This window comes from Callorhinus ursinus, unplaced genomic scaffold (assembly GCF_003265705.2).
Source record: "Callorhinus ursinus isolate GAN/ISIS: 27379988/994484 unplaced genomic scaffold, GSC_fseal_2.0 scaffold11, whole genome shotgun sequence".
NCBI lineage: Eukaryota > Metazoa > Chordata > Mammalia > Carnivora > Otariidae > Callorhinus > Callorhinus ursinus.
In genome coordinates, this window is record NW_027397073.1 from 19,282,761 (window position 1) to 19,297,069 (window position 14,309).

The following is a 14,309-nucleotide window of genomic DNA, read 5'->3' on the forward strand; positions in this document are numbered from 1 at the left end:
GGGAAAAAAATAAACTTTTTGATTCGTAGCAGTAGAAACTCATGGATAAATATTTTTAGTGTCAGACCCACTGTCCCTCATCAGTGCTCACCCAACGATAGGCTCAGAGAATAACTCCTTGGAAATGCAAACGAAATGTAAGCTACTCACGTTCCTCTTGCTCTGCAAACGCTTACTGGTTTCAGCTGTCTCACTGTCTCTATGCAACATCTCTGGACCCCAGAGTGGGTAGTAGTAGTTAATAAAAACCTCAGCAGTATTTCTTCCAGACCAAGTCATCATGCTGTATCTGCAATTTTATTTATGGAAACCTAAAGAGTGTTTACAGTATGGTGTCTTTCTAGGATCAGAATAGTGGGCGAGCGGGAGTGGGGGGGGGCGGGAAATGGAAAAATGTCCAAATATCTTTGCACGGCGATGATGGCATTACTGGTGTGGTTAATAAAACCTTTATTGGTACATTTTCTGGTGTGGTGGCATTGGCAGAAACGGTCCCCCTTTGGATTTGGAACTCAGCAGCTGATGAAATGCAGTAAACATTAATTTGGAATGGGCTGCCAGTTTTGGAAAGCCAGGTGACATTTTATTATATTTGTACCGAGCAGGGGCTGTGTCCCATACTGCCGTAGCTTCCGCTGTCAGAGGCTTAGCTGGCATTATGGAAAAAAAAAAATGGCAGGCCTGAGAATCTTATCCCCTGAAATGAAAGTCGAATGCCAAATTGAAATTCCTGTAGGATTTCCGATAGCAATGGGGGAATTGAGAAGCCCACAATTAAGCATATGGGCATTAAGATAATTGTCAGATCTGTTGGCGGACATGATAGAAGACAGATGGGTACGAATCAGTGCGCCCCACTGCAGCACCCTGGGAGACAATTTGACGTTTTACCTGCCTGAGCTCCTCTGCCATATTTGTCACTGAATGTGCAGCGCGGCATCTTACTGAGTGTGATGGGCCTCGGTACGTGTGGACTGCATGTGTGGTCCTTCAGCGCCCTCTAGTGAAAGGCATTGGGGAGTCTCGTTTTTCAGAGGCCCGTCTTCCTTCGCAGGTCCTTGCTGCCCTACCTCGGGTTCCCGCTAAACTCTGGTTCCTCTCACCCTTTCAGGTTGGGGCCCATCGTGAAGACGGTGTGGCCCTGAGAGGCAGCCATTCTCTTGTGCCAAACCAGGTTCCGGTTCCGCAGCTTCCTGTCCAGTCTGCAACTTCCCCTGATTTGAACCCGCCCCAGGACCCTTACAGAGGTAGGTCCTTCCCCCGAAGGCACCCTGCCCTCACTTAGACAGTAGCAACTCCAGTGTTGGTCCCAGGCTTACTTGGCATTCATCCCTCAGGAAGCACTGGCAGAAAACCAAGAATCAAATGTGGTACAAAAACGGCAAGCAAATGGGAAAGTAGTTAGAACGCAGCCGGCTAATTGTGTTTCTTCGGGAACTGTTTTGCTCAAACATCCTCTGAAATCCTGGTCCTCTCTCAGCAGAGAATGAGACAACAGCCTGATGAGAGGAAATTTTATTTTAGCTATTTCCACATTTTCCTCATTCGGGTCCTCTAATGTGGTTAGTTGTAGCTGAACATGATAGTTCCAAATGAAGAGGAAGGAAGGAAATTGTTCTTGTCGTTTAAGATCGAAGGAAATGTAGGTATGTTTCAAAACTGGAACTTGGTGGAATGATTTTCACTCTTTTCATCTCGCCCTGCAATGATTGCCTCAGACCCCGGACTCCAGGCAGCTTTTTGTGACCCCAGGAAGTGACACTGCAGGGGCCAGACCTAGGTCCCCTGCTCCCTGGGTGACCGGCTGGCCCAGGGGCTTGCAGGCACTTAAATAACATCCTCTCGTTCCCCACCCCCCGCCATGTTTAGAATAAAGATGATAATCTGCCGTGGGAATGGGCAGAAGCTTTTTTTCACCTGCTAAACATTATACAAATCTGAGTGTTAATCAAATATGTGGAGAGAGACACCACTGCTTCTTAAAACTTCAGTGTGCGTAGGCATGACCTGAGGATCTTGTAAACTGCAGATTCTGGTTCAAGGGTCTGGAATTCTGCATCTCTAAAGGGCTCCGGTCATAAGGATGCTTCTGGACCGCAGATCGCATTTTGAGTGACTACAGATAGAGGAGAATGCCCAGTAGACACGCTTCTACCTTAGAAATAAGGGGATACACGAGGGTCATGCTTTAAAATGTACTGTGATCTTGAAAGTTGAAATGCATTGTGATCTTGAAAGTTGAGCAGTGGTAACGCTAGAAATTTCTTCAGTGAGCAGCTAACTGCTTTCCATATGTACCATTTTTAAATGCTGATTACTCCTGGAGGATAAGAGAAGCCTAATTTCAGAATATCATTAGGGTATCTATTGAAGTCTTGATGGTACATATTTAGCGTACTCCCTGGGAATTATATTTTAAGGACATTTTTCTATTAAATCATTGCATATGGAAGAAACTCAATATAATAGCTGATATTTACTTGGGTTCTTAATCAGAACATTGAGGTGTGTGATTTTCATGATTATGATTTTCATTGCAATTAAGTTGATGTTTTGTAGACAGTGAAATTACCATCTACTCCAAAAGATTGCAAAATAGAATTTAACCTCGGAGCCAATGCAGGGAAAACTTGCTTCCACAGGTGCATTTTTGAAACTTCACCAGATAGCATGAAAAAACACGGCAGAAGGATAACAGTTCAGCAGCCTGAATTGTAGAGGCAGCAACTCCACAATTTGCAGAGCGCATGTTTGTGCCTCAAGTCTTCGGTGGAAGCGTCACCTGGTCTCGCTCTCTCTTTTTTTTTTTTTTTTCTGTAGGCATGCCACCAGGATTGCAGGGCCAGAGCGTCTCCTCTGGCAGCTCTGAGATCAAATCAGATGACGAGGGCGATGAGAACCTGCAAGACACGAAATCTTCCGAGGACAAGAAGTTAGATGACGACAAGAAGGATATCAAATCGATTACTAGGTCAAGATCTAGGTAACAGTATATGATACTGTCGCTTCATTTAATTCCTTTATTGGACTTTGATGAAGTGAACAGAACAGGAAGAAACTATTCAGTTTTTTCCTGGCAGGTAAATCTACAGCTGAAAAGAAAATTAATGGCTTGCTCTAGAGGTACTAAAGTATCATTTAAGATACTGGTCCTCTAGTGAAGCCTAAAATGTCTCTGCACTTATGAATTTGGACCTCGTGCTAATTGCACACAGTGCAGACAATTTGTAACTGATTCAAGTGCAAACGGTTGATTTTTTAAAACTATGCTTATTCTGTGAATTTGGTCAGAAATGATCTCTCCAAAATATTTCTAAAAAGAGATCTTAGCTGTGTTGAAAACTCAATTGAGGTATATGCAACTATGACTTTTTTATCTCAAACGTGAGAAAATACTGATTTCCCAGCTTTATCTTAAACATGTTGATATATATAATAATTATAATAATAATAATACCTAAATTGCTCACTTTTTTCTCCCAGATACTCCCTTCAACAGAAAATACAACTGCAGGAAAATAGCTTCTGGTTGGTTTTCTTAAATATCTGATTTCTTTCAATTAGAATCTATCTCCTGGAATGTTAATCCTAATCTGATGATCAGATGGTTTTGGAACACCGTGACACCCATGTTCTTTGCCTCAATTCCCTTGGGTTGTTTTTATTTGTAAGTTAAATAAATTGTGCTATGACTGCACGTCCCCTTTTAAAAGCTGTCATTTTCAGGGTTAGGTCTAATGTCCTTTAGGAATTAAGAACATGCCACTTTTTATATTGCCTTTATAATGATTGGAATGGATTTTATTACATGTCCTGCCCAAAGTTCCAAAAGTCCTAAAAGCTCCTTACCCCTCCACTCCCACCATCCCCACAGAGTTTCCTGACTCGTGGCCACATTGGTGAAATTTTAAGGAGGGGCTTTCACATCCCTTCCATTGTCTCTGTCAGTCCACTCAGTTCTTAGTAATTTAACTAGTGGCCATGACATGCATATTAATAGGTTCTTGGAAGTTTCAGTACAACATTTTAACTTGCTGCTAAGAACCTTCTTCTTTTAAAAGGTGACTCTCGTGACATTTGCTTATGTCTCTAAGCCTGTAATGTAAGGCAATGCTAGGCAGTTTTCTTTGCATAACCATTCTGCTTATTATTTATGAGTGAATAACCAATTCTCATTAGTTATTAGCCTGGATACCTTTGGAAAACAAGTTCCCACTTTCCGGCCCACGCAGTGAAAGCCGTGGTGACCTGTTCAATGTTTAAAAACGTTACCCAAATTTTAACTTCAGGATGGGCCCAGCAGAGATTTGGCTCTGTTCTCTTTTCACTTCACTTCCTATTTATGTAGTGGGACGTGGATACGAATTAATAGTAACCGTGGCTTCCTCGCCATCAGCAGAAGTCGCGGGTGAGAAGGAGGAGGGTTCGGCAGAAGAAGTGAGAAGGATCAGATGGCACAGGAAGAACCTTTTCCCACTGGTTCGGTTCAGTTGTGTGTCCACGAGCACGTATCTATGGCGAACGGGCCCATCTGGAAGGGAGTTTAACCTACGGGGAGATGAGCCAAGTCTTAAAGCATCTTTCTTTGGTGTCTTCCTCTTTCCCTCCCTTTTAAGTGTTTTTGGCTTATGTACATCATCTGTACGGGCAGCGTGTGCTTGCAACCCAAGAATACCACTCCCATTTTTGATCGATTGGAGCTTCTCGGCTGTAATTGGTCCTTATTGCAATTTGGAAGCTACCCAGAGATTTTCCCCAGTTGAAGATTCAGAGCCATACATGTTAAGCCAACATTCGTGTACATTGAATTGACTAGATAACTTACCCCATGTCCTCCTGATCTGAAATGTTGTGATTAACATCTTTATTCTGTGAACATTTCAGATTCATGGAATTTTCAAGTAGAGCTTAACCTTCATGGTCCTTTAGATTGATGCCTGAACTTCTAGATTAACATCCTTACAGATGGTTACCTCCATATTGTTTCATATAATGAGGAGTCTGTTGCTTTTCAATGAAGTTTCCTTCATTTTGTATATCTCTTATGATATCATCTCTTATACCCAAGAAGTTTCTTGCTCGTGTTAACTCAGTCTGTACCACTCAGAGTTCTCCAGTCTGTTCTGCCTTTCTGAGACAACACATCTCTCATGCCTCTTTTTTTATATGATCACCCATGAAATATTTTAAGCCCTGATGTCATGAAACCTTCTTTATATGACATGCTTTCCAGATGGCCCATCATCCTATTTGCCCTCCATTCAAAAGTTTCTAATCTGTCAGCGTGACACCCAGAAACAGACAGAAGTAATCTTGCCTTTCCAGATTCTACTGGGTCCAACCATTCCTTTGCTATGAATAATGTAATATTTTGGTTCTCAGGATCAGAGATTAGCTTTTGGACTTTGTTTTTGACTCACAGTGAGATCATGGTCATTTATAAGTAGGAGGTATTTGGTATTTGTTTTTTTTGTTTGCTTTCTGTAGTGGATGTCCACGCAGGTTTTCCCAACTTGTTTTGGGGATGACAAACATCCATGATGTGAAAAGCCATGGAGATCATGATGTTTTTAACCTTTTTATTTAATGCATGGAGAAAATGACTCAGATACATTAAGTGGATTGGCCATGCCTTCAAAGCTTGTTAATGGTGAAACATGGACAAAAGTTCCCAGTCTTCGCTCTCAGGGCTTCGCTCTCAGGTCCTCCTGAATGCAGGACCTTTTTACTCCTGTTTAGCTGCATCATGTTCATTCTGACCTATCCAAATCCTTTTTCAAACACTTGTTTTCCTCAGGTTTCAGATGTGACCATATGAAAGTTAAAAACAACAACAACAACAACAACAACAACACACACACACACATACACACACACACACCCCCCCTCAGTCTAAAACGCTCTGATCTGTGGTCATGCAGAGTAGCTTAAAGGCTAAGTTGACTGTGGCCTGCTTTGCGGAGTGTAGCCTCATTGATCAAAGCTGTGCCCCCTGCATCGGCATGGCCGTGCTCTGGGCCCTAACTTTAACCTCTCCTGTTTTGTTTGAGTTGAATATCTGGGAGAAACCAAATGTCTCGTGAATGGATTGTCACCGCCATTTTAGCAGTCCCAAGTTCAAGTGGATGTAAAATTCTGCCACGGTCAACGGCGGAGATGGACACGTCCCCTGAAAGCTCTGGAAGAAAACAAAACTAACTTAGATACCTTCTTTTTCCCCACACCATTAGAAAATGTTGCATCCCTTCTGTCCCACAGCAATAATGATGACGAGGACCTGACCCCCGAGCAGAAGGCAGAGCGCGAGAAGGAGCGGAGGATGGCCAACAATGCCCGTGAGCGCCTGCGTGTCCGCGACATCAACGAGGCTTTCAAGGAGCTCGGCCGCATGGTGCAGCTCCATCTCAAGAGCGACAAGCCCCAGACCAAGCTCCTGATCCTCCACCAGGCCGTGGCTGTCATCCTCAGCCTGGAGCAGCAAGTTCGAGGTCAGTACCAGCCCGCCGCCCCCTCCTTGTAGAAGTCGCAGGGGCTGGCGGCCCTAAGTGGGGATGGACTTGCCAGTCTTGAGCAGGAGCAGAGCAGCAGACACTGAAGCATCGTTGAGAGCAGCTGGGTTGGGTGCAGATCACGTCTGAATCTGTAAGGCAGCTTCCCTTTCTCCCATGGCTAAGTTACAGGATTCTCTTACAAGTCCAACTGCGTTAGGACGTTGCCATACGTACGCACGGATGGCTGTAGTGCGCCCTTCCCAGCACTGCCTTTCGCTCTGTCATGTAGAAACTCAGAGCGAGGGTCAGCAGGTGCGCAGGATAGTGCCTCCCCGCCCTCTGCCAGATGCATGGCACTAACTAAATGCTCTGCTTCCATCTTCCGCAGAAAGGAATCTGAACCCGAAAGCCGCGTGTCTGAAAAGAAGGGAGGAAGAGAAGGTGTCCTCGGAGCCTCCCCCGCTCTCCTTGGCGGGCCCGCACCCTGGAATGGGAGATGCGTCGAACCACATGGGACAGATGTAAAAGGGCAAGTGTGTTCTCAGCCATTTCGGGAACCCTTTCCCTGGTCAGTCCCACGCAAGGAAAGCCAGGAAAGTCTGCTTTCCCCCAAATTGAACAGATTTTTTTTCTTCCCCTTGGGGGAAAAAAGAGCTTAAAAATAAAACATTTACTTCTTCTGTGATAAGCGTATGAATTAATTCTCCTCTCTTTTTCCCTTCTCAGGTCCAAGCTGCCACATTGCTTCATTAATACAAGAGACCACTTCCTTAACAGCTGTATTATCTTAAACCCACATAAACACTTCTCCTTAACCCCTTTTTTTGTAATATAAGACAAGTCTGAGTAGTTATGAATCGCAGACGCAAGAGGTTTCAGCATTCCCAATTATCAAAAAACCGAAAAACACACAAAAAAAAAAGAAAGAAAAAAGTGCAACTTGAGGGGTGACCCTCTAACATATCATTCAGAATGTGCAAAGCGGCGTGTGCAGGCTGAGACGCAGCCCAGAGACTGAATGGCAATCTTTCCACACTGTGGAACAATGCATTTGTGCCTAAACTTCTTTTGGAAAAAAAAATATAATTAATTTGTAAGTCTGAAAAAAAATATTTAATTTAAAAAATTGTAAACTTGCAATAATGAAAAAGTGTACTTCTGAAGAAAACTACATGAACGTTTTTGTTGGTATTCAAGTCAGCTAGTGTTTATAATTACTGGATATTGAATAAGGGAAGCTCGGCTGCCCTAGTAACAAAACCAGCAAACGTCCTGATGACAACGAAGTGATGACATTAGCCATTCCTTAGGGTAGGAGGAACAGATGGATCTTATAGACCTATGACAAATATATATATAAATATATATATAAATATATATTAAAAATTTAGTGACTATGGTAAGCTTTTGTTCATTTGTTTCAGACTTTTTTCTCCTGTAAAAAAATAGTACTGATTAACTTTTTTAAAAGAAAGATTTTACTGTAAATACGGATTTTTTTTTTTTTTTGGGTCTTATTTCTGTCCCTTTCCCTGGTTTGTTATCGTAACCTGTAGTGCCAACTCTGCTTCTGGAGGGGTAGTGCAGGATCAAATGCTGACCCTGATGTTGCTTTTCATTCATAAAATAAGTAGAAAGTTGTTTCTCCAGTCTTTTGGGAACACAGGACTTAAAAGTCACATCATGTGTAGATATTACAAGCAGCATTACCAAGACATGGCAAAAAGAGTTTGTCTGAACTGTAATGTTGCGTTTGTGACCCTATTCTGGGATTTTCAGAGGTACAAGGTTAGAATGCTACAATGTTACCACTGTGCCTTCCAATGTTTATATCATCGGAAACATAACATAATCAAAGTGGCTGTGATTTAACAAAATGATTCAAGTGTTACCTACATGTGTAGCCGAAGTAGTGTGCAGTGAGGCGTTTCTGAATACATGGTCAGATTTTTGGAAAAAAACAAAAACAAAAAAAACAAGTAAAGTTCAAAAACCATCAAATGAGAAAATTGCAAGTAGTGTGACAGAGCTGATTGATTTTTGTTGCTTTCTTGATTTTTTGTTTTCAAAATGGGTTTACTAAGATGTAGATGACTTAACTGCCTCCTCCTTCGTCTGAAAAATGCCAATATTCAATCATCATGCAGCATTATAACAAGCCTTATAAGTCCTAAAGCATTAAGTTGCACTTTCTTGAGGAGGGGTAGTGCAGTATTTCTCTGGCCAGTATGAATGAAGTTTATACTTAACATATTTGATAGAAACATAGATCAAGCTATGGCACAGCAACTCATCAGATAGCTAGCTTTGACGTCTGGGCACAATTGAACCAACTTCCATCGTGAATCTTTATAATGATTGACTTTGGTGTATAGTGCAGTAAACAAATAGTGCTCCTAGTTAAGTATTTGTCAGCATCCTTTTGTCTCTAACTCGTTTCTATTTTTACAGCCACACAATCTTGGCATGTATTAAGAAAAAAAATCCCTGTTCAAGTAGTTTTTCCACCTATCAGCACTGAGTAAATGCCATAAATCCATCGAAATGGTCTAAATGTTCCATCTGTTCTCCTGTTTTGCCAGTTATATAGTAATGAAATACATTTGTAAATTTTATGCAACAAATGGCAAACGTATCATTATTTTGAAATTGTGTATGTAAAAGTTATATTTTTACATGTAGACTCTTGTTATTATGTGTTTTAATACATTGTATCAGTTTTTGTTGTTTTTTTTTAAGCTGTGTGGTTTAAAAAACGTCTCATTTAAATGAAATAGTGAGCTACAAGAATCTGAATTTTATGTTCATTTCCGAAAATGTAAGAACAAATAAGATAGTTACCACGTGGTCATCTTTTACAAACCCATAAACATTTTGATTAGCTGTGTGTGTGTGTTGAAAACTGTAAATATGTTCAGTAGCGATAAAACTAAAATACTTTGATTTGTTGATAAGTTCCTAAAATGTGGAGGTGGATTCAGACCTTAGGAGAATAGCAGAAATCAAACTTCATGAAGTTATTTTGAGGCTTGCCTGTGAAATGTACGAACAAAGGGGCTCAAAGAAGGGCATGGAAGACAACTGTTGTATACTCTCCCCTCCTCCCGAACAATGGAAACCATGTGTAACTTGTTCCCTCAGTATGTTGAAGATTTCCTTTTAGTGGTACATTCTGCACTCATTTTGTATAGTCTACCAAGGCGGGTATCCCTAGGAACAATATTATAGAGGAAGCAGGTCTACTCTGATCACATTCAGGATAAGTGTACAGAAGAAAATATGGTGTTTACTCTTTAGGGAACTGGAAACACTCCCTGCATTGATGTACATTTTAAGAATGGCACTTTTGATACGTGTTATCATGAAGGTGCTTCACAGAGCTGATTTAAAGTTTTTCAAACCTGTAAGCAAAGCAAAAAGAAAAATTAAATTGTAGTTGATTATTTTTTAAATTGGTGCTTTATATTTTGTTCTCACTCAAACAGTAAAAGCTGCAATTTATTGTTCACCAGCTTTGACGTATTCATTACTCAGTAATGGAATACGTCTATTGTTGAATTCCCTTTGGAAATAAGCGAAAAACTTTCTAATGGCCACCAAAAGCTGCTCACTCCTTTTGCTTGGTGGAGAAACAAGATCTGCGCCTGTACCTATTAATTGGGTTGTATCCACATTTAAAAAAAAAAAAAAGAAGAAGAAAAAAAAAAGAAAGAAAAAAAAAGGTGAAAAGGAATGTGGCCTTTTTAGTGTGTTTTTTTCTTGTCGTTGTTTTGTAATTATCAAACCCAGGTAAGATATTGGTATCCTGCGTTGGATTTTCGAATGATACTTAGCAGAAGACAGTTAGGATTAGAGTACTATACGGAATTTCATAAGGGTCCATACTATACCGTATATCTGATGCTACTTGGGCTGGGGATCTGTCGAAGAGACGTGGACTTTAAAAGCAACTTGGAACAGTCAATCCGCCTCCACATTCAAGTAATTTAGGAATATTCAGAATAGGGATCTGTTCATCTAGAAACTTTTACCATTTGTCTTCTGTGTAGCTGCAAGGAACACTAATGTTTATACAACTGTCAGTCCACCCAGTAACACAACTGGTTCTGATTCAGTCTTCCGATTCCTTTTTGTTTTGCGCTTTTTCCTATTTCCTGATTTTTTTTTTTTTTATTCGTGATCTTCATTTTGATGAGGGGTTGGGGGGTGGGGAGGGAGATGAACCAAGACTCGGGGGTTAAGAGGATTTCGTCTTGGATCCAACAGGCAGAATATGATCTGTGTCCAAAAGTGAACTTGAGTCAGGAATGAGACAATTTCAGCATAAACAAGCACAAAAATTTAGTCTGCTGGCTGACTGGAAACAAAAAAAAAAAAAAAGGTCAAGATGGAATATGATGAATTCCAACACAATGGGGCACCAAGGCCTTTAGGCCTCTCTTTATTTTGCTTTGGTTTTGTTTGTTTTTCTTTAGAGACATGCTCTTTCTCATGGGACTTGAAGTGGACTCATGTTTGTGCAGTGCTGGTTTTGCCATACTCATTTCAAGTATTATAGACATATGTAATGGTGAAAATATATGAACTGTGGCCTTTTTCATTCTTGTTACTTGTGATGCAATTAAGTGAAGATAAGAAAAAAAAAGCAGAGATTTACCATGTATCAGTGCCTGGCTTTTTGTTATAAAGCTTTGTTTGTCTAGTGCTCTTTTTGCTATAAAATAGACTGTAGTACACCCTAGTAGGAAAAAAACTAAATTTAAAAATAAAAAATATATTTGGCTTATTTTTCGCAGGAGCAATCCTTTTATACCATGAATATTACAAAAAAAATTGTCAGATTCTGAATATTTCTTCTTTGTAGATTTTTGGAATCATTATGAGTAAAAGTTTGTTACTTTATTTTACTATTTAAAAGATGTTATTTTACCATGTGTTACTGAGATGAAACTGTATGGTAGCCTTTTTTGTTTTTTGTTTTTATTTTTTGTTTTCGTTTTGTTTTTTTAGTTGTAGGTCGCAGTGGGGAAATTTTTTGCGACTGTACACATAGCTGCAGCATTAAAAACTAAAAAAAAAATTGTTAAAAAAAGAAAAAAAGGGAAAAGATTTCAAAAAAAAAAGATAAAACAGTTACACCTTGTTTTCAATGTGTGGCTGAGTGCCTCGATTTTTTCATGTTTTTGGTGTATTTCTGATTTGTAGAAGTGTCCAAACAGGTTGTGTGCTGGAGTTCCTTCAAGACAAAAACAAACCCAGCTTGGTCTAGGCCATTACCTGTTTCCCATCTGTAGTTACTCGATGAAGTCATGTACATGACCGTTCTGTAGCAATAAATGTGCCATTTTTATAAACTGTTTCTGACACTTGTTTCATTTCATTTTGCATTGTCCATATAGCCCTGATTCTCTTCTGTCAGTAGAACCACATCTATATTTCATTTTCCAAGTGTTGGAGGTATTGACGGCTTAACAAACAAAACATACAAAAAAAAATTAACAAAAACAAATTGAAAAGCAAAGCACATGATTGACCAAGGAAGAGATGCCCTTAATGAAAATGGAACGGGATGCATGCAAAACAAAAAGAAAACTGTCTAGAGGATTAACTAATTGAAGGAATATAATTAATGTGCGTGTAACACTGAAGCTATGCATTTGAAGAGCTCTGAACTGTGCCAGTGTTTCTGGTTACGCTGCGGCTTTGCTAAGTCAGGTCAGCCTTAACCACTTGGATCAGTTGGTCGACTGTCTGGCAGAACCTTCTCAGCTCGATCTTTTCAGTTAAAAATCTAAGATGATTTATTTTGTATCACTTTGTGAAGAGCTGGATATTGTTAACCACAATTAATCTTACACTGTATTTATACTTTCTCAAACTATATCCACCCCACCACTTCTGGTTGACTCTGTTGACTCGTAATCCAGATGTAAACAACCAGATGTGTGGATTTTTTTTTCCTAAACTTGTACAAACTGACGTGTGTCACCTATGATGGGAGGGAAAAAAATGTACAGATTAAAATTATTCAGTGTTATGTACTGTAAGTTAATATTTTTGTAGAATGGACATCAATCTACTTGGCAAGACTTGGAGGCTGTTTCAACATTGCATTGTAGAAATGTAAAGTAATGTATGCAATGGAAAGGAAAGCCTGTGGTAGATGAACACTCCATAGCAGAATGTTCTAATCAAGTACGTGGTATTTGGGGATGTCTCCATATTGCTCTTGTATTCTTTCTAATGGAGTTTAGTGACTAGTTTACCTGAAGGAAAATGTTATAACGCCATTTGGTTCACATGTGAAGTGCCCTCCATAGCCAAATGTTGGGATTTTTTTTTTCTTTTTGGTTGGACTGTTTGCAGATATTTAAATTTTATGAAATTTCCAAAGATTTTGGTTGATAACCCCTTTTTTTTCTTCCAAATGATTTGAGATGTTCTTATGTTCTTACTGTGTGTTTTAAATATATATAAAAGAGCCACAAGCATTTAGTCTTTTAGTTATTATATTTGACCATATAACTAAAAAGGGGGAAAATGAGCTTGGGCACCACTTCAGTGTCTGTTATATAGCCTATTAACATTATGTTTTATTTAAAAGGACCACATTAAACATTAAACTTCAACTCTGGTTCATTTTTCAAAGGGAAGCTAAATTGCTGGAGAAACTAAATATTATCCAAAAGCTAAGAAGATCCCTACAATGTTAGAAATGGAGAAGGGAAGAATATCCAAATGAATTGAAATAGGGAACCACTTTCTGTCTTGTAATCGGATCCACTCATATAAAACCAAGTGAAATTTTTATTCTAAGCTTCAGTTGTAGACACTTTTCTCTTGACTAACAGCCTAAGATGTTACATTTGTGAGCCACCTTTAAAGGAGATCATGAAAACAACCACAAAAACTGGTGAGCTTCTTAGATCCAAATCACTCCCAGGACCACACATTTAAATTGCACTTGGGACCCTAATGCTCCACCAGCCAGAAGATCTCGTGTTCAATAAGACATGCTTCTACTTCAAACTAGTTACAAGTCCACATGTTCATTGGTCATAGCATGTGTTATAAAGAAATACGGCCAGTTTGGGAGGACTAGAAGGGCAAGGAAAGCCGGGATTACCTTGGTATTTCTGAGAGATCCTTTAAATTGGGAAGGTTTGATGAGCAAATATGGCCTCAGATCTTCAGGCAAGGAAGACTCGGGGCCACAGCTGGGAAGAACACTAGTTACAAGCATAAGTACACTGAGGGGCAGCCCTAGAAATACATTGGGTGCTGTGGGCTCAAAACAGTCAAATCAGGCGACATTACCTAGGTATTTTCTTTGAGTGCTAGACATTAGGAGACTGAATTTATACCTAAATATAGCAGGTATCTTATAGTTCAGGCTTTTTGCCATGGAAGGTGTGGGTCTAAAGCAGTGCTTCTTGACATTTCTGAGTTGAGGACCCTTTAAAGATGAATGAAACCCTGTATAGAGAAAAGTATATACATACGCAGTATCATATTCAGTTTTAAGGTGTTGATGAATCTCTCTAGAATTTAGGCACGGACATTTGTTCATGGATCCTAACTTAAGAAAATCTGGTATCTGGTATCTGGTAACTAAAGCTTCAGTGCCTGAACAAGGAGTAGAACCAATCCCATTTACCTTGATTGAGGTGGCTGAGCTTAATCAGAACTGGACAGGTGTCTGGCTTTACTGGTTGAAAGAAAGACCCTTTGTGTAACACAGAAAATAATACAGTCCTCATTCACATCTGTTACACTATATTTAGAAGTCAAATGGCTTTGACGTTGGCATGAACATTT

The 14,309-nt window shown here is 39.9% G+C and overlaps 1 protein-coding gene across 28 annotated transcripts in view; it reads left to right on the top strand.

The window, feature by feature from the left end:
• Positions 1-11,850, top strand: part of TCF4 (transcription factor 4) — a 350,900-nt gene extending 339,050 nt beyond the window's left edge. For 16 of the 28 annotated variants that reach the window (XM_073898139.1, XM_073898148.1, XM_073898142.1 and 13 more), the window contains 6 exons: positions 1,112-1,247; positions 2,821-2,983; positions 3,484-3,528; positions 6,259-6,488; positions 6,880-7,020; positions 7,218-11,850. In XM_073898139.1, coding sequence (XP_073754240.1) covers positions 1,112-1,247; positions 2,821-2,983; positions 3,484-3,528; positions 6,259-6,488; positions 6,880-7,016 — 711 coding nt within the window. In that variant the 3' untranslated portion in view covers positions 7,017-7,020; positions 7,218-11,850. The remainder of the gene's footprint in view (positions 1-1,111; positions 1,248-2,820; positions 2,984-3,483; positions 3,529-6,258; positions 6,489-6,879; positions 7,021-7,217) is intronic. The other 12 variants (XM_073898157.1, XM_073898145.1, XM_073898146.1 and 9 more) reach the window with 3 other exon arrangements.
• The last annotated feature ends 2,459 nt before the right edge of the window (positions 11,851-14,309 follow it).